We start from the raw sequence: 25622 nt of genomic DNA on the forward strand, positions 1-25622 counted from the left end.
TACAATTTGCTATAATTCATTGGCGGAAACACTATTTCAATGTAACGGTTTAGCTGTTATAAAAGAAGCTGTAATATTTTTCATCAAAAAGAATAAGTGTATAATTTTATTCCTACACAATAACATAACGTCATGAACATGGTACAATGATTAAAAAAAAATAAACATTACAAATTTACTCTGAACCGAATAGCTGACAAAAACATTCACCGACTCACCATTGCTAAGTTTGTAAATGTATGTGTACATAAATATTTTTATGTGCCGCTCGAGGTTTTATTGGGGACGAAACGGTTCCTTAAAGTACACAGCTTAAATAAAATTAACATGTCAAATGTGCAGCCCAAATGATACCGCAACTATCTTGAGTTACAAAGAAGGGAGGTAACTGCTGCTCAGTTGTGTATAGCAGCTTGTCGGAACTAAATGTGTCATGTGTACTTTTCATGTTTACGAGTAACAGATCGTAACTGAAAGGCTCTCATCTGATACGCTTTCTGCAAACTCTCACCAAAGCATCTATACATTACTTCAGCACAATGCCGTCGTCTGGCAAGAAGTTGATCAATAAGGTTGATGCATGTGTAGACGAATGCCTGGATGGGTTGGTGGCGGTCAACCCCGGCCTGAAGAAGTTATCCGGACACAGAGTGATTGTGAGATCGGACATCGACTCGGTCATCAGCAAGGGGCGGGTCGGTCTACTCTCGGGGGGAGGGTCCGGCCACGAACCCGCCCACGGAGGTAGATATAACATTTATTACATATTTGTATGTGCACTGTTCATAATGGATTCTAATATTATTCTTCTATTAATCATGTGGCCTATGTAAGATCATCCCCGTTTATCTGTGTTTATCACTGTTAAACAAGGCAAAGTAGACACAATTTATGGATAACAACTTCTTTAATACTGTAAGTGTGACGTTTGGGTATATATCCTTATGCCGTTGTCAATCAAGACTGAATGAGGAACATTGTACAGAATACATATAGTAGGTTGAGGATTAATAGTAGGGTATTAACAGTAACAACAATTGCATATGTACATGAGTGTTTGTTTGTTTGTTTGTTTATTTATTTGTTGTTTAACGTGGCACTCAGCAATATTCCAGCTATATGACAGTCTGTAAATAATCGAGTCTGGACCAGACAATCCAGTGATTGACATCATGAGCATCGATCCACGCAATTGGGATACGATGACATGCAGCAACCAAGTCAGCGAGCCTGACCACCGATCCCGCTAGTCGTCTGTTACGACAAGCATAGTGGCCTTTTACGGCAAGCATGGGTTGCTGAAGACCTATTCTACCCCGGGTCTTCACAGGTGCATACATGAGTGGGATAACATGAGTAGGTAATAACAATCCGAGATAAATGCCTGTCTTTGCAAGATCAGAAATAATATGTCTAAACTTGGACCTCATCATTGAAGTTTAGGAATAAATTGCTGCCACAACCTGCTTTCTGGAACACCAGATTTGCCAAATACAATTAACATGTTACTGTGAAAAGTGAATGAGTAGCATATACTTCAGTTAAATGTAGTCACAATGTCCATCTTGCAGGATACATTGGTGAGGGGATGCTGAGCGCTGCTGTTGCTGGCGCCGTGTTCACGTCCCCACCCCCAAACAGCATTCAGGCCGCTGTGAGAGCCATCGGCAAAAACAACCCAGGTGAGACAACTGGTGTAAGGGGTTGATGCCTTCTGATCATTTATCTGATGCCCTTTATTCTTCAACTGAGCACAGGGGGCATGGGTGGCCCAGTCGTCTAAGGCGCCACGATTCGCTGTGCAGAGTTGCGTCGCTTGGGCATGCCAGAAACCTATGATTGTAGGTTCGAATCCCGGTTCGCCCTGGTTATGTTTCTAGGTTTGTCAGCACCATACCTGTGCTTGTGGGTTTCACCTAAGTGGTAAAGTCTGAGACCTGCATCACTTGGGGCTTTCCTCCCACATTAAGCTGACATGCCGTGATATAACTGTTATACTGTTTAAAGTGGCGCTAAACCAAACTCACTTACTCACCCAACTGAGCATGCTGGGATGATTTTGTGTTCACTTCGAAACTCAATCTGTTGTGTAGCCAGAGTTCTGTAACGAAGTACTTAAAGCCAATCTATTGCAGAAATGAAAACAGGAAGCTAAGTAACATAGACTAAAATTCAAAAGTTTAGAAAACAGAAAACATTGTTCAAGAAATGTTTTCGCACAGTACTGGGTCTACCTCAAACAATAAGAAAGTCATGATAATGTAGACATGAAGAGTATTAAATTTTGTATTTGACAGTGTAAACATAATTTCAAATATGAGATTGATTTAGAAAAACAAACACTGCACTAAGGTATGTTTTGCGTAAGAAAACCAGCAAACGTTTAGTTGCACAGTGATAAGAGTGAGTGAGTTGGGTTTAACGCTGCTTTTAACAGTATTCCAGTTATATCGCGGTGTGTCAGCTTAATGTGGGGGGAAAACCCGAAGTGATGCAGGTCTGAGATGTTTACCACTCCGGTGAAACCCACGAGCACGAGTATGGTGCTGACAAACCTAAAAACATAATCGGGGTGAACTCGGATTCGAACCCACAATCATAGGTTTCTGGCGTGCCCAAGGGACGCAACTCTGCACAGCGAATTGCGGCGCCTTAGACGACTGGGCCACCTGTGCCCCCACAGTAATAAGAGTGCTGGGTAAAGAAAATGTTTTGACAGCTTTACGTAAAATGTGAGTAAACAAAATACTGACTGACAAAATAATGTCGGAAGGATGTAATGATATATCAAATGGATTTGTATGCTTACAAATGACGTTACACATTCTACATGACACCTAATACAATGTGTACACCTAGACGAGGCATAGACACCCCCTGGGATCCAGATAAGCTGTGTAATACAAAAAAAGAAATCATACTTCTCCCCATTAGACTGGACCCAATGGAGTTACTATAAACTGAATACCCAAGGAAAACTCTGAATACCCACTGGGAATGATAACGTTAGTAAACACTCAATGGCTCAGTAAGATGTCTGGAACCCTGCATCCTGTAAGTCGTACTGTAATTGTACACAGTATTGACCACGGTATTGTACAGGGTATTGTACACGGTATTGTACTCGGAATTGTACACGGTATTGTACACAGTATTGACCACGGTATTGTACACGGTATTGTACACGGTATTGACCACGGTATTGTACACGGTATTGTACACGGTATTGTACAGGGTATTGTACAAGGTATTGTACACGGTATTGTACAGGGTATTGTACACAGTATTGTACACGGTATTGTACACGGTATTGTACACAGTATTGTACACGGTATTGTATAGGGTATTGTACACAGTATTGTACAGGGTATTGTACACAGTATTGTACACAGTATTGTACAGGGTATTGTACACGGTATTGTACAGGGTATTGTACACAGTATTGTACACAGTATTGTACACAGTATTGTACAGGGTATTGTACACAGTATTGTACACAGTATTGTACAGGGTATTGTACACAGTATTGTACACGGTATTGTACACAGTATTGTACACGGTATTGTACACAGTATTGTACAGGGTATTGTACAGGGTATTGTACACAGTATTGTACAGGGTATTGTACACAGTATTGTACAGGGTATTGTACACGGTATTGTACACGGTTTTGTACACGGTATTGTACACAGTATTGTACACAGTATTGTACACAGTATTGTACACAGTATTGTACAGGGTATTGTACACAGTATTGTACAGGGTATTGTACACAGTATTGTACACGGTATTGTACACGGTATTGTACACGGTATTGTACACAGTATTGTACAGGGTATTGTACACGGTATTGTACACAGTATTGTACAGGGTCTTGTACACGGTATTGTACACGGTATTGTACAAAGTATTGTACACGGTTTTGTACACGGTATTGTACAAAGTATTGTACACGGTATTGTACAGGGTATTGTACAGGGTATTGTACACAGTATTGTACACAGTATTGTACAGGGTATTGTACAAAGTATTGTACACGGTATTGTACACGGTATTGTACACGGTATTGTACAAAGTATTGTACACGGTATTGTACACGGTATTGTACACGGTATTGTACACAGTATTGTACACGATATTGTACAGGGTATTGTACACAGTATTGTACACGGTATTGTACACAGTATTGTACAGGGTATTGTACAGGGTATTGTACACGGTATTGTACAGGGTATTGTACATGGTATTGTACACGGTATTGTACATGGTATTGTACACGGTATTGTACTCGGTATTGTACACGGTATTGTACACATACACCTATAACAATACCTACATTAGTGTTTGTCATCTTCCCGAGGCGAGGGAGTTAGCTGACTATAAAAGTCCAGTTTCCATGCTTGACGAAATTCCCAGACTCAATCAATGTGCCTCCAGTGGTTATTATGAGTTATGTCCCTTGTATGTCCATCCTATTGACCAATCAGATTCAGCCTCACATAGTCTCAGTCTCTCAAAATAGCGGCACCCAGTCAAGACAATCTGATCGATAATCAAGATCTATATTATAAGAAATGGATCTAACCCCACGAAATGCATCAAATCACTTGAGCACCTTGGTGAAAAAACGTTAAAAGATTTGGAAAATATCTGTCGACGCCCAGTTGCCGGTACACATCCTACAGTCGACCGAAACCTGCACATTAAAATCCATGTTGTTTATAAACCAGATGTCTAGTTTGTTACGCGATTTTGATTGGACTCTGCGTAGACTTGTTAGTCCAGCCAAAATGTAACTCCGGAATTCCAGCCTGGTTCGGCGAGATGATTTCGGCGAGATGAGTGATTGGACTCTGCGTAGACTTGTTGGGTCCAGCCAAAATGTAACTCCGGAATTCCAGCCTGGTTCGGCGAGATGATTTTTTGTCAGTAGTGCATATATATGACAACCTCCCGAATTAGTCCATTTGTATAGCATAACTGTTGAATTTGATGTTTGACATTGCCGCTAGTCTTAGAAAGTTTGTATTTCTCTAAAAATGGAGTAACAATAGTAATATGAATTGAATTTAGTTGAATTTAGCCCATGGTGTCTCCTTGGGACCAGTATCAGTCTCAGGGTTAAAGTTGTCTATAGTTAATCCAACACCTCATGTGACAGGCGGGGTGTTGATGATCGTGAAGAACTACACTGGGGACCGCCTCAACTTCGGACTGGCTGCCGAGAGAGCCAAGGCGGAGGGCATCAGTGTCGATATGGTGGTGGTGGCGGAGGACTGCGCCCTGACATCCACGGACAAGACAGCCGGCAGGAGAGGACTGTGTGGGACAGTCCTCATACACAAGGTAGGAAGCCTCCTGTCAACCACTGTTAGCCTGGCTCAAACATTAAGGCATTAAGGGGCTCAAACAAGGACTGGACGGCTCGGAGTCAGTATACTGTGTCTGAGTGGGGTATTCATGTTAAACTGTGGCATGGTATCTCAGTGGGCTAGCACTATAAATCGGCATCAGTCCGGACTAGTACAAGCAGCAACACACACACATACACGTGCATGCACGTTGCTTTATAAGTGCAATAATCTTGGTCACGACGTTAAACCCCATTTCACCTCACCTCACTTATTTGCATGTGTGCCCTTTGCATTGCCCGCCATACTGCCTGAAGGAGCTACCCCAAGCTGGGCCACATTGGTGGGTGCTGGGTCGTTGGAGTAAACTCTCAACCCGAGAACATCCCGCAGATACTCTATTAGGTTGGGACTTAGCGGGCCAGCCCAATGTCCATATGCCTTGTCGGAGATAATCAGTAATGTCCTGGGCATGATGTGGTCTGCCCTTGTCATCTTGCATTTCAATACTTCTGCTGATAATTCTAGCGAATGGGACGACAGGATGCAAAATTTCATGAACTACAGTGTAATCTTTTTCTGCGCATAATATTCAATTATCTTTCCCAAAATACTGAATCAGCTAGAGGGGGTGCGCTTAATACTTTGGTGCGCTCAATACTCAAGAAAATACGGTATTGCTGGGCAGTCAAATGTCCACTCACAATAAGCAAGTCAGTTTGCCTGTCATGTGTGATGCCGCCCCACGCCATGACACAATCGCACTTATACTGATCATGGTCAAGAACTGTTGCCCTGGTAACTGCTTGTCGCTACGTCGTCAACAACGATTTCTGCCATTTGTGAATCTGAGGCAAAATATTGATTCGTCTGTAAACATGATGTAATGATATTAGCACACAGCCCGTCCCTGATGTTGCCTAGCCCACCCCAATCATTGCCAACTATGGTATGCTGTTGGGGTCACACCCTTCACAGGACCCCTTGCTTTCAGGATGGCTGCATTGAACTGGTTTTTAACGGTAGATGTTGACATTCGCCTTCCTGTGATAGTACAGAATTCTCTATTGATAACAGGAGCAGATTTGAATCTGTTGCATTGTGCAATTTAGGTTATGAGACAATCTTGTCTAAGTGTTTCCTTTTTTAGGTCATGCCCAGATCTCAATGCACCCCCACCTGTTTGATGGTATTTGTCCTACAGTCGAGACACACACTGTTTGATTATCCAAACATTCAGGCAACATGGATGTTGTCTTCCCCCATTCTTACACACACTTTTACTTCTGTGTGCACATGCATCACACGCTGTTCATGCATGATGCATATTTTCATAGTGATTAGATGTTGAAATATGTGCATAGAAGGACTTACCGGTAGTGTGAAACCAACAAACAACCAACAAGTGGTGTACAATCATCAAATGTGTTACAAAATTCACTAAGTTTACAAATCAATACAAAGTACTGCACAGCTATTACAGTGGTAGTAGACGATAGAGTGGTAGTACAATATTCAAGGGCAATAAATAATATGATGGCAGTGGTCAGTATCAAGTACAAAAATACAGTGGTGCTAGCAAAAGTCGGTGATGATAATATATATTCACCCAGTTGCAACAGTGGTCAAGCTTCCAAGATGGGGCAGGCAGGGAATCGGGGATGGTGAGCGAACCTTACATGAAAGCTGGCTCCAAAGTGATGAAATGTGTGAGAGATACGTAAACATGCAATTGTCCTTATATACAACCTAACAAACTACTGGAAATTCTCTCCCATGCCCTCACCACATAGAACATGACAGTAATTTGGGTAACATACCATCACTGTCCGCGGAATACTGGACCAGAAGTTTAGACAACACACTAGCATCTAAAAATAGTAACTTCCTGACGACTGATCACTGTCCAAACACAATGCAATTAGCGTCTACCGAATCCCAACAGAAACAATGCAACACAGTTCCAATCATTGTAAAACAGTAAGATACACTGCCATGTAACAGTATTCATTGCAGGGTAGGGGCAGTCGGGTAGCCTAGTGGTTAAAGCGTTCGCAAGTCACGCCGAAGACCCGGGTTCGATTCCCGGCATGGGTACAATGTGTGAAGCCCATTTCTGGTGTCCCCCGCCGTGATATTGCTGGAATATTGCTAAAAGCGGCGTAAAACCATACTCACTCACTCATTGCAGGGTAGTCCCTTTTGATTGTTTTTCTACCCTGTCAATGGTTTGTCTGAACCAGATTCAATTTTGAAAGCCTACACAGCTTTGAATAACATCACGTGTTCCTTGTTACAGATAGCAGGTGCCCTTGCTGAAGAGGGGAAGTCATTGGCTGACATTGCAACCATTGCCAGAGATGCTACTACCAAAATGGGTGCGATATTTAACCTCTCATTTACAATTCATTTGTGTAATGAAACTATTTATTTCCCAGTAAGGGTTTTGTATATGTGGAATATAATGTTTAATAATGTTTTTTTGTGTTTATATGCATTTGTGACTGGTCATATCTTACAGTGAACCCCCCAAATACAAGTAACATGGTTCCTCCCTCCCACTCCCCACCCCTCTCCCTTTCGCTGTATCAGTTTTTTCATGACAAATTTTATTCCACATGTTCATTCCCATAATGCATAAGGGAATAATAATCGCTTTTAGAAGAAATAATTGTGTAAGATACCAGGGCCCACTTGCACAAAACGATCTTAGCGCTAAGATGATCGTAACTCCCATACTTTAACATAGGCTTACAATAGTCGTAGGCTAAGATTGCTTTGTGCCCTGACCTTGGTAAAAAATATTCTGTCCCTACACTTCAGGTGAAGTTTTTGTTGGAACCAGTGGAAAAGAGCGGATGTACTCAAAATGTTAATGTTGCTATTAATTTTTCGCTAAACGAATACAAGACACAATAACTCCCCATTGCAGACTTTTGATTGGGGATGAATCAGATGGGGAGTGAATAAAACGCGGCAAATGTTATAACATTGGCCAGACATTGACTTAATACCCCTCTCTCTCTCTAGGGACTATTGGACTGTGTCTGTTTCCCTGCAGTGTACCTGGATCCGGATCTTCCTTCCACATCCAGGATGACGAGATGGAACTTGGCCTTGGTTAGCACTTTACAATCTTTTTCTTCGACGTAACAAACAAGTGACTCAGTTAGCACATCAGTCTAGGGAGCGTCAGCTTGCTGCGCACAGTGGTGTCCCTTTAGGGTGCCAGGATTTTATCCTGCTTGGGCTGATCTGCTGGGGGAGGTTTAGATCCATATTTACACTAGTTATGTTCTGGAGGATGTCAAGACTCGAGCCTTTATCAATAAAAATGATGGATTCCCTGTGTCACTTTGACAGTTTGAGTTAAGAATTGACTTTCACTTTGAGTGAGTTCATTGGAGTTTGAACCTTCATAGAGTGAGGGCCAAACTGTATGAACGTCGGAGCTTGCTAGTGTCGTAGTGAGGATATTCGTAAACTCTCTGATGTTGCTCAGTGTATACTGAAATGCTGAGTTTAAGATTAAAGGGTCTAAATGATGAGAAAGAACGCTTCTGTATGTATCCCAAGGGTTTCCTCAGGAATGTGGAAGTAGTCCGTCAGTGTTTACGTCATTTCAAGAACTCGGTCTTGTGAAAAATGTATGAAAGTCAAATTGTGTCGTTCAAACACTTATGAACGTCAATTTCACGGTAATGTGACCAATCTCTTGTCCAATGGAAAAGCCATATATCGTGTAAACTTCAAATAAAAAAATTATTGACTTTATGAGGAACTATTTGCTAGTACAATTAGTAGCAGACATGTATATATTTTGTGTCTACATATGTGTAGCAATAGAATTTAGTCGCCACAAGATATTTTCAGACAAATTTAGGTCGCGTTGGCGACCGTTTTAGTCGCAACTTGGAGACTTGTTTGATTGTGTGCCATCACACCAAAATTGCTTTGGATGTCATCATATCAACCACAAGCTTGATTATTTATGGGCAATCATTGTATAGCTGGATCATATCAACCACTAGCTTGATTATTTACTGGCAATCATTTCATAGCTGGATCATATCAACCACTAACTTGATTATTTATGGGCAATCATTGTGTAGCTGGATCATATCCACCACTAACTTGATTATTTACGGACAATCATTGTATGGCTGATCATGTCAACCACTAACTTGATTATTTACGGGCAATCATTGTATAGCTGGATCATATCAACCACTAACTTGATTATTTACAGGAAATCAATGTATAGCTGGATCATATCAACCACTAACTTGATTATTTACTAGCAATCATTGTATGGTTGATCATATCAACCACTAACTTGATTATTTACTGGCAATCATTGTATGGTTGATCATATCAACCACTAACTTGATTATTTACTGGCAATCATTGTATGGCTGATCATGTCAACCACTAACTTCATTATTTACGGGAAATCATTGTATAGCTGGATCATATCCACCACTAACTTGATTATTTACGGGCAATCATTGTATGGCTGATCATATCAACCACTAACTTGATTATTTACTGGCAATCATTGTAAAGCTGGATCATATCAAGCACTAACTTGATTATTTACGGACAATCATTGTATTGCTGGATCATATCAAGCACTAACTTGATTATTTACGGACAATCATTGTATTGCTGGATCATATCAACCACTAACTTGATTATTTACAGGCAGTCATTGCATAGCTGGATCATATCAACCACTAACTTCATTATTTACGGGCAATCATTGTATAGCTGATAATATCCACCACTAACTTGATTATTTTTATTGTACCATGATATATGTGTCTATATTCTCAAGGCATCCATGGGGAGGCTGGAGTGAAGAGAACTAAGGTAGGGATCTTTCAGTCACATTATAGGTTAATGACATTAGACTGGTCCCTCAGGGTATATGGTGATGTGCACCCTGTGTGTGCACACACTAACATAGGATTACACACAGGGTACATCAAACCACACACTCCAATGGGCCAGTTGACAAGAATTTATCTTACGAGCAAAATTTCATCTAAAATGTCATCATCAGTATGGCTAGCGAACTTTTTCACTGACATCTTGACAGCTTTCAGACACCACAATATTAAATATCAAGCCTGCACTTCATTAATAGTACAGGAGTACTTATGATCTTTCCCTTGTGGATGACTTATCTGCTTTGGATTTGAACCTGTGGTTCTAGCATGGCTAAGGAATGCATCTCTGCCCAGAAAGTACCCCTGAGCCACCATAGTCCCTGGACTTGTATTTGTACACTGGTGTTTGTCCAAGTTTCATTAACCTCAGTTATATTTTCTACAGCTGGTGAGTTCAAAGGCGGCGGTCAAGCTGATGCTGGACCACATGACCAACCCCAAGACCACCACTCATCTCCACCTGTCCCCAGGTAAACCTTGATGACACCAGTGCTGTCCAACCCAGCATTTTTCCTGCTGTCCCCAGTGCTGACCCCAGTGCTATCACCTGTGATGTCCCCAGTGCTGTCCCCCAAGTGTTGTTCCTGCTGTCCCAAATGCTGACCCCAATGCTGACCCAAGTGTTGTTTCTGCTGTCCCAAATGCTGACCCCAATGCTGACCCAAGTGTTGTTCCTGCTGTCCCCAATGCTGACCCCAATGCTGACCCAAGTGTTGTTCCTGCTGTCCCTAATGCTGACCCAAGTTTTGTTCCTGCTGTCCCTAATGCTGTCCCAAGTGTTGTTCCTGCTGTCCCAAATGCTGACCCAAGTGTTGTTCCTGCTGTCCCAAATGCTGACCCAAGTGTTGTTCCTGCTGTCCCAAATGCTGACCCAAGTGTTGTTCCTGCTGTCCCAAATGCTGACCCAAGTGTTGTTCCTGCTGTCCCCAATGCTGACCCCAATGCTGACCCAAGTGTTGTTCCTGCTGTCCCCAATGCTGACCCAAGTGTTGTTCCTGCTGTCCCCAATGCTGACCCAAGTGTTGTTCCTGCTGTCCCCAATGCTGACCCAAATGCTGACCCAAGTGTTGTTCCTGCTGTCCCCAATGCTGACCCCAATGCTGTCCCAAGTGTTGTTCCTGCTGTCCCCAATGCTGACCCAAATGCTGACCCAAGTGTTGTTCCTGCTGTCCCCAATGCTGACCCAAGTGTTGTTCCTGCTGTCCCCAATGCTGTCCCAAGTGTTGTTCCTGCTGTCCCAAATGCTGACCCAAGTGTTGTTCCTGCTGTCCCAAATGCTGACCCAAGTGTTGTTCCTGCTGTCCCCAATGCTGACCCAAATGTTGTTCCTGCTGTCCCCAATGCTGACCCAAGTGTTGTTCCTGCTGTCCCCAATGCTGACCCAAGTGTTGTTCCTGCTGTCCCAAATGCTGACCCCAATGCTGACCCAAGTGTTGTTCCTGCTGTCCCAAATGCTGACCCAAGTGTTGTTCCTGCTGTCCCCAATGCTGACCCAAGTGTTGTTCCTGCTGTCCCCAATGCTGACCCAAGTGTTGTTCCTGCTGTCCCCAATGCTGTCCCAAATGTTGTTCCTGCTGTCCCAAATGCTGACCCAAGTGTTGTTCCTGCTGTCCCAAATGCTGACCCAAGTGTTGTTCCTGCTGTCCCCAATGCTGACCCAAGTGTTGTTCCTGCTGTCCCCAATGCTGACCCAAGTGTTGTTCCTGCTGTCCCAAATGCTGACCCCAATGCTGACCCAAGTGTTGTTTCTGCTGTCCCCAATGCTGACCCCAATGCTGACCCAAGTGTTGTTTCTGCTGTCCCAAATGCTGACCCCAATGCTGACCCAAGTGTTGTTTCTGCTGTCCCAAATGCTGACCCCAATGCTGACCCAAGTGTTGTTCCTGCTGTCCCCAATGCTGACCCCAATGCTGACCCAAGTGTTGTTCCTGCTGTCCCCAATGCTGACCCCAATGCTGTCCCAAGTGTTGTTCCTGCTGTCCCCAATGCTGACCCCAATGCTGTCCCAAGTGTTGTTCCTGCTGTCCCCAATGCTGACCCAAGTGTTGTTCCTGCTGTCCCCAATGCTGACCCAAATGCTGACCCAAGTGTTGTTCCTGCTGTCCCCAATGCTGACCCAAGTGTTGTTTCTGCTGTCCCCAATGCTGTCCCAAGTGTTGTTCCTGCTGTCCCCAATGCTGACCCAAGTGTTGTTCCTGCTGTCCCCAATGCTGACCCAAATGCTGTCCCAAGTGTTGTTCCTGCTGACCCAAATGCTGTCCCAAGTGTTGTTCCTGCTGTCCCCAATGCTGACCCAAGTGTTGTTCCTGCTGTCCCCAATGCTGACCCCAATGCTGACCCAAGTGTTGTTCCTGCCGTCCCCAATGCTGACCCAAGTGTTGTTCCTGCTGTCCCCAATGCTGACCCCAATGCTGTCCCAAGTGTTGTTCCTGCTGTCCCCAATGCTGACCCAAGTGTTGTTCCTGCTGTCCCAAATGCTGACCCAAGTGCTGACCCAAGTGTTGTTCCTGCTGTCCCCAATGCTGACCCCAATGCTGACCCAAGTGTTGTTCCTGCTGTCCCAAATGCTGACCCCAATGCTGACCCAAGTGTTGTTTCTGCTGTCCCAAATGCTGACCCCAATGCTGACCCAAGTGTTGTTCCTGCTGTCCCCAATGCTGACCCCAGTGCTGACCCAAGTGTTGTTCCTGCTGTCCCCAATGCTGACCCCAATGCTGTCCCAAGTGTTGTTTCTGCTGTCCCCAATGCTGACCCAAGTGTTGTTCCTGCTGTCCCCAATGCTGACCCAAATGCTGACCCGAGTGTTGTTCCTGCTGTCCCCAATGCTGACCCAAGTGTTGTTTCTGCTGTCCCCAATGCTGACCCAAGTGTTGTTCCTGCTGTCCCCAATGCTGACCCAAATGCTGTCCCAAGTGTTGTTCCTGCTGACCCAAATGCTGTCCCAAGTGTTGTTCCTGCTGTCCCCAATGCTGACCCAAGTGTTGTTCCTGCTGTCCCCAATGCTGACCCAAATGCTGACCCAAGTGTTGTTCCTGCTGTCCCCAATGCTGACCCAAATGCTGTCCCAAGTGTTGTTCCTGCTGACCCAAATGCTGTCCCAAGTGTTGTTCCTGCTGTCCCCAATGCTGTCCCAAGTGTTGTTCCTGCTTTCCCCAATGCTGACCCAAGTGTTGTTCCTGCTGTCCCCAATGCTGACCCCAATGCTGACCCAAGTGTTGTTCCTGCTGTCCCCAATGCTGACCCAAGTGTTGTTCCTGCTGTCCCCAATGCTGACCCCAATGCTGTCCCAAGTGTTGTTCCTGCTGTCCCCAATGCTGACCCAAGTGTTGTTCCTGCTGTCCCAAATGCTGACCCAAGTGTTGTTCCTGCTGTCCCAAATGCTGACCCCAATGCTGACCCAAGTGTTGTTTATGCTGTCCCAAATGCTGACCCCAATGCTGACCCAAGTGTTGTTTCTGCTGTCCCAAATGCTGACCCCAATGCTGACCCAAGTGTTGTTTCTGCTGTCCCCAATGCTGACCCCAATGCTGACCCAAGTGTTGTTCCTGCTGTCCCCAATGCTGACCCCAATGCTGTCCCAAGTGTTGTTCCTGCTGTCCCCAATGCTGACCCAAGTGTTGTTCCTGCTGTCCCCAATGCTGACCCAAATGCTGACCCAAGTGTTGTTCCTGCTGTCCCCAATGCTGACCCCAATGCTGACCCAAGTGTTGTTCCTGCTGTCCCCAATGCTGACCCAAGTGTTGTTCCTGCTGTCCCAAATGCTGACCCAAGTGTTGTTCCTGCTGTCCCAAATGCTGACCCAAGTGTTGTTCCTGCTGTCCCAAATGCTGACCCCAATGCTGACCCAAGTGTTGTTCCTGCTGTCCCAAATGCTGACCCCAATGCTGACCCAAGTGTTGTTCCTGCTGTCCCAAATGCTGACCCCAATGCTGACCCAAGTGTTGTTCCTGCTGTCCCCAATGCTGTCCCCAATGCTGACCCAAGTGTTGTTTCTGCTGTCCCAAATGCTGACCCGAGTGTTGTTCCTGCTGTCCCAAATGCTGACCTCTGTGCTGACCCCACTGCTGACACTGGTGCTGTCCCAAGTGCTGACCCCAGTGCTTTCATCAGTGCTGACCCCACTGCTCTGATACTGGTTTATGTGATGGAGCTGAAATTTGGCTTATAAGTTCCTGCTCATGAATAAATTTTCTCTGTGATCAATCAGTTTGATTTTTCCAGAATCTTTGCATCAATATTTCTATATATAAACTCACTATATATGTTTTACCAATGTAAGGTTGAAGTATCACAAAGTCATTTCTCACAAGTCAGATACAACTGCAGAGCCTTGTGGCTCTAGTTTCTTTCCTTGACAATCTCATTCTGTCAAATCAGTTGATGATATGCATTGAGATCCTGCACCAAATGTCTTTGAAATGTTCAGTGAAAGCGACATGTCAGTTGCTTCGGCTGTCATCAGAGTGTCATGACCTGCTGCGTATTGTCAAAATGTGAGTGAGGGAGAATGTGAGACGGTGAATGACTTGTGTTCCATGCAGATTTATAAAGTTTTCAGGCAATATCATGTCTTTGAAAAATTTATTGACCATGATGCTGTACACACTTCCAACCACACTCCACTTGTCTGTATCTGCATCCAGAGTTGTGTCCCTTGGGTACGCCAGAAACCTATGATTGTGGGTTCGAATCCCGGTTCGCCCCAATTATGTTTCTAGGTTTGTCAGCACCATACCCATGTTCGTGGGTTTCACCGAAGTGGTAAATGTCTGAGACCTGCATCACATCGGGCTTTCCTCCCACATTAAGCTGACACACCGCGATATAACTGGAATACTGTTAAAAGAAGTAGCGTTAAACCCAACTCACTCACTCACTTACTCACTGTATCTGCATCCATATTTTGCAGGCGACCGTGTGGCGTGTATGGTGAACAACTTGGGGGGTACTTCAGTCCTGGAGCTCAACATTGTCGCACGAGAGGCGCTCTGCTACCTAGGTACAGTTGATAAATAGAAGTCTCACCAGAGAGTCTTTTCTTACATATCAACAAGCCAGTAGAAGTTTTAAGCTCTGAGGTTTAAGAAGCAGTTCTAAACAAGTGTTTGATATTTGATATCAAGGACAAGAGGGTGAGATTCTGTTTTTTATCCAGCATCATTCTTCCAACTTTTTCAGTTTGTAGACAGTAATTACTAGTGTAAAAAATAAAGCTGGTACAAGGGTGTAGCGGTAGTGAGCACTGATATCAAATTTTAATGAGATTGCAAAATTATTGCACTAGTTAATGACTCTGCCCTAAGTTTATGTTACCCGTGAAGATCCGGGGTAGAATAGGTCTTCAGCAACCCATGCTTGCCGTAAAAGGCGACTATGCTTGTCGTAAAAGGCGACTATGCTTGTCGTAAGAGGCAACTAACGGGATCGGGTGGTCAGGCTCACTGACTTGGTTGATGCATGTCATCGATCCCAATTTCATGGATCAATGCTCATGATGTCAATCACTGGATTGTCTGGTCGAGACTCAATTATTTACAGACCGCCATCATATTGCTTGAATATTGCTGAGTGCGGCGTTAAACAACAATACAAACAAAATCCAAAGTTTGTGTGAAACTATGAGTCTTACTAGAATAGTTTGAATACCACTGTCCCAGGTGGCGCTGTCAGTGTGCCAGTGTGCTTGTGTTGCAGAGGGCAGAGGACTGAAAGTTGACCGCATGTACTGTGGGACGTTCATGACGTCGCTCCAGATGGCGGGCGTGTCCATCACCCTGCTCAAGCTGGATGACACATTGTGTCGCTGTCTAGGTAGGTAACGCAGTCTCACCATGTGGCTTGATAAATTGTGTCGCTGTCTAGCTATGTTGACTGAAAGTCAAGTGGCCTGTTTCTCGATTTCAATCCAAAATTGATACGGAAGCCATTTTGAAATAGCTATATTTGACAGTTTTTTGTTTAAATTTATAAATGTTTTGTTAGTTGTGTAATTCATCACATACTTATTAAGTTCTGTTTTGTTTTGTGCATTTTTTTTATTATTATCTGTTTATCTCTATTATTCTCTGAAAATTCATATTTGCTCCTGTAAACGTGCCAGACTGAGAGAGATGAATTTTTTCATGTATATTTCATCTTATGATGACATCATGTTTTGTTGAAATCATTAGATCTAGTGTAATTCCTCAGCATGTATGCAGACCTTATTTGAATATCAATGCTGCAGCAACCTTTGTTTAAGTAGCTGTCTTTGTTTTGTCTTTTTGTCCAGGTGAGCTACCATGTCATGGCACTATTTGTATCATATATGTTGTTATATATGAATTCTGCAGGTTAAATGAACACGTGTTGGCGGAGTTGGTCACAGACAGTTGAGTTTATGTAATAATTTGACATCTTGCCTTCTGTCGTCATGGTAACTCTTTTTTCTTTCCTTGTGATAACTTGAACAAATATTGGAAGATTTTACTCAGTATCATGTTTAGTGAAAGTTATTCATGAAACACATTTCATGTTTCTGGTTGGGCAAAGAACCATGAACTTTATACACAGTTCGAAAATTTCTACGGTTGATGTTGATCCTATGCTTGTCTCAAGGTTAGTTATGGAGTTTGACTGGTCCCTATAAAAAAGTTGAGCAGAGTTCCGACACTAATTATGTTTGCTAAAATTCAATCAAGTTCTGAGTCTGTAGATTAGATGTAACTGGTGTGGGTGACTGTGTCGCCAGATGCTCCAACCTCCGCACCAGGGTGGTCGAAGCCGTACCTGCCCCGGGGAGTGACAGACAGACAGACACCAGGAGAGATGGCCTGTGATAGCGCCAGCACTGTGGTCAGTGGTGGGGGTTCAGTCACCTTGTCACAAGGTATGTACCCTCTGTGAGAAAAGAGGTCAAGTGTTCCAGGATGAACATGTTCTCACCATCAAATGTATATGTAAATATGAGTAACTTGATGACTGTATTAGCTGGTTGTGATATATACCAGAATTAAGTGGATGAAATATGTTCAGCCCATTTTTGCTGACTAGAGTTACTCCATTTCACATCAGCGCATAAAATTACAGCCATATCTCTGTACTTGATGTTGTTATTAATGCAGAATAACAGTTTTTGTGTGTAATAGTAGTCTGTTGTATAACTTCATATATTTCAATAATGATTTCTTAAAGTTTTTAACAGTTAATAAGAGATAGTTTAGTGGATTACAAGTCCTCTTACATACTTGTAATTGTCTTAAGATATCATTTTGAAGTGGAAGTCCATGTCAATCTCATTAAAATCAGATCTTAATTCTCGCTACCGCTAAACAAAGATCTCAGGACATCCCATTATAGGTCACGTCAGACCGACCTTCCGCGAACTTTGACCGACCAATGGAATGACCAATCAGAAGACAGATTTCTCATGCTTTACGGCACTAATTTCAAATTTGTGACTACGCTTCGAAACATATTTTGACAAATTCTCGATTACAAATTTGAAACCTAAACAAAAGAACATTCTGGAATGGCTAATAGATAGTCTAGATTGTATGGATTCTGTCGTTAAACCAGTAACTATTGTTCGGCGTTAAAGTTTTCGAGTATGCATGATTAGAAATCACATTCTGACTGTCACTTTCATAATCTGGTAAGTGATGCTCTGATTGGTCGGATGAAGGGTCGTTCTGACATGACCCCAAATGGGATGTCCTCAGATCTTTGTTTAGCGGTAGCGAGAACTGAGGTTTGATTTTAATGAGATTGAAGTCCATGTATGGTTACCATTGTTGGGGTTGTATGTATCGTTCAGAGGAGGGTGGTGTGGGAGCCTGGTGATTGTTGCTTTGACTCATCTAGCCCTAGACCCTGGTTCTTTTCCTTGCTTTGTGGGAAGCGAGTGTCCCCCAGAGTGATGTAGTGAGTGAACCCTTCTGTCTCTTTGGTTTCAGAGGAGGGTGGCGTGCTGTATGACGTCCTGGCTGCTGTGAGTCTGTCTCTTGTGGCAGCAGAGGGTCAGCTCAACTCGCTGGACCGGGAGGCTGGGGATGGAGACTGTGGGACCACGGTCACTCGGGGGGCTAAAGGTGAGTTTTGTGTGTGTGTGTGTGTGGGGGGGGGGGGGGGGGGGGGGCTACATGTGAGTCTTATAGGTCATAGGGTGAGTCGAGGGGCTATAGGTGAGTCTTGTAGGTGATAGGGTGAGTCGGGGGGCTAAACGGGTCTTGAAGGTGATAGGGTGAGTCGAGGGCTATAGGTGAGTCTTGTAGGTGATAGGGTGAGTCGAGGGCTATAGGTGAGTCTTGTAGGTGATAGGGTGAGTCAGGGAGCTGTAGGTGAGTCTTGGACAGGACAGGGTCTGTCAGGGGTCTCTAGGTGAGTCTTGGACAGGACAGGGTCTGTCAGGGGTCTCTAGGTGAGTCTTGGAGGGGACAGGGTCTGTCAAAGGGCTATAGGTGAGTCTTGGACAGGACAGGGTCTGTCAAGGGGCTGTAGGTGAGTCTTGGAGGGGACAGGGACTGTCAGACGACTATAGGTGAGTCTTGGACAGGACAGGGTCTGTCAGGGGTCTCTAGGTGAGTCTTGGAGGGGACAGGGTCTGTAAGAAGGCTATAGGTTGTCTTGGAGGTGAAGGGATCTGTCAAGGTGCTGTGGGTCTTGAAGATAAAGAATTTATTATGTGAAAATTTCACTTAATATCCCATATCAATTTGTTAATGCATTGTGATGTATATGTTACAGCTATCCTTTCCAAGCTCGCTATGAAGGACAACCCAGGGCTGCCGGTCACTAACCCATCTTCCCTGGCCCTGTCTTTGGCCAACATTGTGGAGACGAACATGGGGGGTTCTTCGGGAGCTGTAAGTTGAGCTAACCACCCCTTGTGACTCTGTGTATAAGTCAGTCTCAGCTAATGTTCTTATATCAAGAAACATGACTCTTAGCAAATGTTCTTATACCAAGAAACGTGACTGTGTATAAGTCAGTCTCAGCAATATTTCAATATTTTTTCATCAAACTTTGCAGGTTTGTCAGGTACATGCTGAACTGGTGCCTTTTGCTATTTAGAAATTTTAGAAATTTATTACATTTCTATGGCAACAAGATGGTCTTAGGTTCCAAACTCTTCTTTTTTTAAAAATTTCCATGACAAGTTCCACCTCGGTTAAAAAAGTTTAGGGTTTGTTTAGATTTAATTATGTCATAAATTCTGCGACAGGGGCAGGGGATATAGCCACATTAGTGGCAAACTCTTGTTATTATTATTATCATCATCATCATCATCATCATCATCATCAATATCATCATCATTATACCGGGCGGTCAGGTATCCTAGTGGTTAAAGCGTTCGCTCGTCACTCCGAAGACCCGGGTTCGATTCCCGACATGGGTACAATATGCGAAGCCCATTTCTGGTGTCCCCCGCCATGATATTGCTGGAATATTGCTAAAAGCGGCGTAAAACCCTACTCACTCACTCACTCATCATTATACCATGTTGCAGCTGTACAGCTTGTTCCTGACAGCTGCGGCGAAGTGCCTGACTGCATCGGCAGCAGCTGCATCATGGAGCGAGGCGCTGCACCAGGGAATTCAGGCCGTCACTAGGTGAGTTCACCTGGTACATTGTGATGGCAGGATGACAAGAACCCCATTACAGACACCAGTCTCTTACTCACAGCCTGCTGGAATATTGCGCGGAATAATGTATTCACTGTTGATGTCATTAATGTAATAGTGCTATGGATGTTTCTGGACGTGATCAAAAAAACATTCATTTATTTGTCAATAAAACCCATGAAGATCCAGGTTAGAATTGGTTTTCAGCAACCCATTCTTTGTCTTAAGAGGCAACTAATGGGATCAGGTGTTCAAGCTTGCTGCCTTGGTTGATGCATGTCATATCCCATAGATTGATGCTCATGATGTCAATCACTGGATTGTCTAATCCAGACTCGATTATTTACAGACAGCCATCATATAGCTGGAATATTGCTGAGTGCAGCATAAAACAACAAACAAACAGTTTTTGTCAATAAGTGGAACTTTCAGGACAGTTCACACTTATGGTATGTTATGTACTCCTTCAGTAGGAGAAGAAGAAGACGTTTATTTGCATGAAGGCCTCAAGCCCATATACAAAGCCAAATGCACACAGCATCTGCAAACATTATACCATACATAAATACAGACATTATCCTTCTGTAATTCAGGAAGATACGCTTGAGAGTCTGTAAGGTTGTAGAGTAGCGTAGTGATTCAAGTGTGTGCTGGTTGTCATGGTGACTGATTTACGACACCCATTGTCTGAAGAACATTTGATTGCAAAGGCTCATTACCCTGGAGCCATGACATCTATATGCCTTGAAACATTTAATTGCTGTTATTTATAAGATGCTAATCCTAAGTGTTAATCCCCAGTTTTGTGTACATCGACCGTCTGCCATCCTGAACAGGATGTGCAAGCAAGGCTTATATAGCCAAGGTCACCTGACATTTAGTAAGTAATAAATATAAATGTAAACAGTAAATCATCAGTGACATACTTGCACATCCTGTTCAGGATGGCAGACGGTCAATGTACACAAAACTGGGGATTAACACTTAGGATTAGCATCTTATAAATAAAAGTATAAATTGCTAAAAGTGGCCTAAAACCCAACTCACTCACTCACTCACTTGCTCAGAATTTTGTGGAATCAAGTAACTGTGTTTGAGTTTGCTCCATAGTGTTAGAGTTTTGATGTTGTGTTCTTTTGTGTGGCAGGTATGGAGGAGCAGAGCCTGGGGACAGAACCATGGTAGGTCCACACATTTACAATAATATCACCACCACCCCCACCCCCACCCCCACCCCCACCCCCACCCCTATCCCCACACTCATCCCCACCCCGGTTTGAAAAACTGGGGATTATAGCGCTCACCATGTCCATCCGTTTGTCAGACGTTTCTGGAGCAGAACTCCAAAACTGTTAAACTGTTATTTCTTGTTGAAACTTTCTATATAGATGAGTCTAGTGGGGAACTGGGATTTTTGTTCCATTTCTTTGTTTTGTTTTCATGATTTTTCAGGATGAAAACAAGATGATTTCCGTTTACTGAGCAGAACTCCTAAACCATTGAATATTTATTGTTGAAACTTGCTATTCCATTTATACACCATTTTCCAATTGTACCAGACCAGGGGGATATGTCATCTCCTGATGACTCTTGTTGACTCTAAAAGTTTTCAGAAGAGTTTTAGAAGAGTTGAGGGGAAATGAGGTTTAATGTTGTGTTATTGTTGCCCTTATATACATAGATGCACAAACATGTGTGGCTGCTTGTACAGGCAGACTAATAATAGCTTTATAGTGATAGCCTACTGAGATACCATGTATAGCATGAAAACCCAACTCAGACACACTCCCTTTAAAGTGATGTAGGTGACAAAACATGACAAGCTATTCTTTTTGTGTACAGCTTGACGCCCTCTACCCCGCCAGTGTGACCTTGAAGGAACAGCTGCCCAAGTTGCCTCCGCTGGAAGCATTTGCCAAGGCTGTCCAGGTACTGGTCACACTTAGTGTAGCGAAATGTTCTCACTTGGCCTGAGACAGGTAACTCGGGTACTCGGGTTGGGTGGTTGCTGAGTAGGACACGGGTACCCACAGGACTACCCGGACCCGCGGTAAATCATGTGATATATTGTTTAATGACAAAAAACTTATCTGGAACTAATGTTCGCATATATTTCTGACTATGCACCCATTGCTTCTGACTTTTCTATGTTTGCATAAAAATAAAACTTCAGTCAACTTCAGTGTAGGCATGACCAGATCGTTTTATACATGTTTCTAAATACATTTTGCCAGGGCTACGGTCAAACTATTCCCAATCAGACATTTTGTACCAATCTGTTGAGACCTACAGTGGGTACCCGGGTAGGGTCATGTAATAGAGGGGTGGGTACCCGGGCAGTAAATTTAGACTCGTCCCAGCCCTAGTTCTCACTGTCATTGTGTTATCATGGCCACGCCATGTCAAGAGATTTATTTGATTTATCATCTCAGGATGAAAGTTATGGTGCCTATGTCCTTTTGGGTGTCTCCTCAGAAAGAAGAAGTCAAGGGTATCTAACTCGCTTACTGACTTCCAAGCCAATTTTTCACATCATCAGGCATATTTGCATGTATCATTACAAATTTGATATTCAGTAAATATCTTGATATATGGAATTGTACACATAATTTCGTATATATTTTGATTTTTAAACCACGCTTTTTGACTAAAATATTGTTGTTCAAGAAATATGTAGGATGAGTTACAGAGACTTGTGTCTTGTGTTTTTTTATTCCATCCGCAACTGCTGACACTTGACCATGCAGTGTGATGTTGTTACAGGCAGCGCAGCAAGGTGCAGATGCTACAGCAGGGATGAAGGCAGGGGCGGGCAGGGCCAGCTACGTGGAGGCGTCGAGGCTCACCCAGCCTGACCCCGGGGCTGTTTCTGTCACCATCTGGCTGAAGGCAGCACTCGACAAACTCACACCATAATGACATAGGGAACATACCAATGATAAAGATACAGTCGTATTAATGTGAAGTATTATATTATCAGGGGTTAAATATGATCCAGTGCTTTTTCTTTCAATATGTTGGGATCCCATTTATTTTTTGCATTTATACCAAGTCTCTACCTGGGTGTAATGTACCAGGTGATTATTGGAGACCTAGCGCCAAATAGTGTCCAGGCTATTATTTGGAGCTTTCTTCAGACTGGCACTTATCATCTTCCTGAGGCAAGGGAGTTAACTGACTTAAATAGTCGAGTTTCCACCCTTGCCGAACTTGGAGTTACATATTGGCTTGACTAACGAGTCTATGCATAGTCCAATCAAAATAGCACAATGAAATCGAAATCCGGTTCGTAAACTGTCATGCATATTTCGGTTGATTGCAGGATTTGCAAAGCATGTGCACCGCCAACTTGTTGTCAACAGATATTTTCGAAATCTTTTCCTGTTTTTTATCAAGGTGCTCACGTGATTTGATGCATTTTGCAATGTAAGACTCGTTTTATCAAAATATAGATCTTGATTATCGGTCAGATCGTGTTGACTGGGCGCCGCAGCCATTTTGTCATGAATCTGATTGGTCCATAGGAGAGGTACGGAAGGGACATGACTCGTAATAGCCACAGGTGGTGCTACGATCGAGCCCAGTAATTCCAGCCTTGTTCGGCAAGGGTGGAAACTGGACTTTTAAAGTCAGTTAACTCTCTTGCCTCGGGAAGATGGGCACTTATTGGAGGAAATATGGTATGCTGCTTCTGGTATGACCATGTTGCTATTAGGTATGTCATTATGTAATCAGTGATGCTGGTCGTGATACGTGTACATGTAGGATCGTGTTTACTTCTGAAGATCAGACACATAATTTTTCAAAAAATTATTAGATTATCAAATATATTTTGAATGTCAGTGACCTCATTTGTCAGTTTCCTTCAGGCACATCTACAAATTAAAGATGGAGCTGTAAATTTAGTACAGAATCAGAGTTAGAAATCTCTTTGTGAGCATGTTAATGTGTGGCCACATTACCAGTGTTATGTTCTTGAAGGTGACCTGTACTTGTTGATCTGCTGTCTAAATCACTGCCATATTCCATACATCAAAACGAATTGTATGTTTTAATCAATGATATCTTTGTTAAATAATATATTACATTTAATTATTTGATATTGGATAAGGTTGTTTCATAGTTGTCACACCCCTGTACTTTTCATGATCACTTTTCATGGTGGCTTCTGAATGCTTCTTTTCTTAAACTTCGGGCGTATCAATGATCTGATAACGTTCAATAATGGTCGAATAGCCTAGTCCCTTTCTCAGATTTACCCACCTGAACTAGAAATTGAAGAATTGCCATGGATTGGTGAATAAGAAGGAGAAATGTGTCATGCTTCTCATAAATCAGTGCCTAAGAGGGTTGTATATCATGACAAATTTCAAATGACTGATTGTATAAGAAGGATGAATGTCCTCCTTCTTCTGATTCATTGAAGGAGGACAAATGTGTCCATCAACTTCTGATTCTATGTGCAAGAAGGACCACTGTGTCTATCTTCTGATTCACTGTATAAGAAGGTTGAATGCGTCAGCTCTGATTCACTGAATAAGAAGGTTGAATGCGTCAGCTCTGATTCTGTGTATAAGAAGGTTGAATGTCTCAGCTCTGATTCTGTGTATAAGAAGGTTGAATGTGGCAGCTCTGATTCACTGTATATGAAGGTTGAATGCGTCAGCTCTGATTCAGTGTATAAGAAGGTTGAATGCGTCAGCTCTGATTCTGTGTATAAGAAGGTTGAATGTTTCAGCTCTGATTCTGTGTATAAGAAGGTTGAATGTGGCAGCTCTGATTCAGTGTATAAGAAGGTTGAATGTGGCAGCTCTGATTCAGTGTATAAGAAGGTTGAATGTGGCAGCTCTGATTCAGTGTATATGAAGGTTGAATGTGGCAGCTCTGATTCAGTGTATAAGAAGGTTGAATGTGGCAGCTCTGATTCAGTGTATAAGAAGGTTGAATGTGGCAGCTCTGATTCAGTGTATAAGAAGGTTGAATTTGGCAGTTCTGATTCAGTGTATAAGAAGGTTGAATGTGGCAGCTCTGATTCAGTGTATAAGAAGGTTGAATGTGGCAGCTCTGATTCAGTGTATAAGAAGGTTGAATGTGGCAGCTCTGATTCAGTGTATAAGAATGTTGAATGTGGCAGCTCTGATTCACTGTATAAGAAGGTTGAATGTGGCAGCTCTGATTCACTGTATAAGAAGGTTGAATGTGGCAGCTCTGATTCACTGTATATGAAGGTTGAATGCGTCAGCTCTGATTCCGTGTATAAGAAGGTTGAATGTGGCAGCTCTGATTCAGTGTATAAGAAGGTTGAATGTGACAGCTCTGATTCAGTGTATAAGAAGGTTGAATGTGGCAGCTCTGATTCAGTGTATAAGAAGGTTGAATGTGGCAGCTCTGATTCAGTGTATAAGAAGGTTGAATTTGGCAGTTCTGATTCAGTGTATAAGAAGGTTGAATGTGGCAGCTCTGATTCAGTGTATAAGAAGGTTGAATGTGGCAGCTCTGATTCAGTGTATAAGAAGGTTGAATGTGGCAGCTCTGATTCAGTGTATAAGAAGGTTGAATGTGGCAGCTCTGATTCACTGTATAAGAAGGTTGAATGTGGCAGCTCTGATTCACTGTATAAGAAGGTTGAATGTGGCAGTTCTGATTCAGTGTATAAGAAGGTTGAATGTGGCAGCTCTGATTCACTGTATAAGAAGGTTGAATGTGGCAGCTCTGA

At 43.2% G+C, this 25622-nt stretch overlaps 1 protein-coding gene across 2 annotated transcripts; it reads left to right on the forward strand.

The window, feature by feature from the left end:
- Positions 1-425: 425 nt before the first annotated feature.
- On the forward strand, positions 426-24776 carry LOC139442340 (triokinase/FMN cyclase-like). 2 transcript variants are annotated; one of them, XR_011651691.1, is made up of 17 exons: positions 426-744; positions 1572-1682; positions 5162-5346; positions 7651-7729; positions 8382-8471; positions 10189-10223; positions 10689-10773; positions 15213-15302; positions 15998-16114; positions 17034-17171; positions 18238-18372; positions 19028-19146; positions 19791-19894; positions 21054-21087; positions 21749-21835; positions 22670-24450; positions 24523-24776. XR_011651691.1 is itself a non-coding variant. In XM_071223139.1 (16 exons), exons 1-16 carry the CDS (start codon positions 540-542, stop codon positions 22820-22822), a joined length of 1767 nt encoding a protein of 588 aa, XP_071079240.1. In that variant the 5' UTR covers positions 426-539; the 3' UTR covers positions 22823-24776. The 2 variants fall into 2 exon arrangements, 1 of the variants encoding a protein (XP_071079240.1); XM_071223139.1 differs by having other exon boundaries at positions 22670-24776.
- Positions 24777-25622: the final 846 nt, after the last annotated feature.

The sequence above is a fragment of the Haliotis cracherodii genome, unplaced genomic scaffold (genome assembly GCF_022045235.1).
Source record: "Haliotis cracherodii isolate W230 unplaced genomic scaffold, xgHalCrac1.p SCAF_5, whole genome shotgun sequence".
Classification (NCBI taxonomy): domain Eukaryota; kingdom Metazoa; phylum Mollusca; class Gastropoda; order Lepetellida; family Haliotidae; genus Haliotis; species Haliotis cracherodii.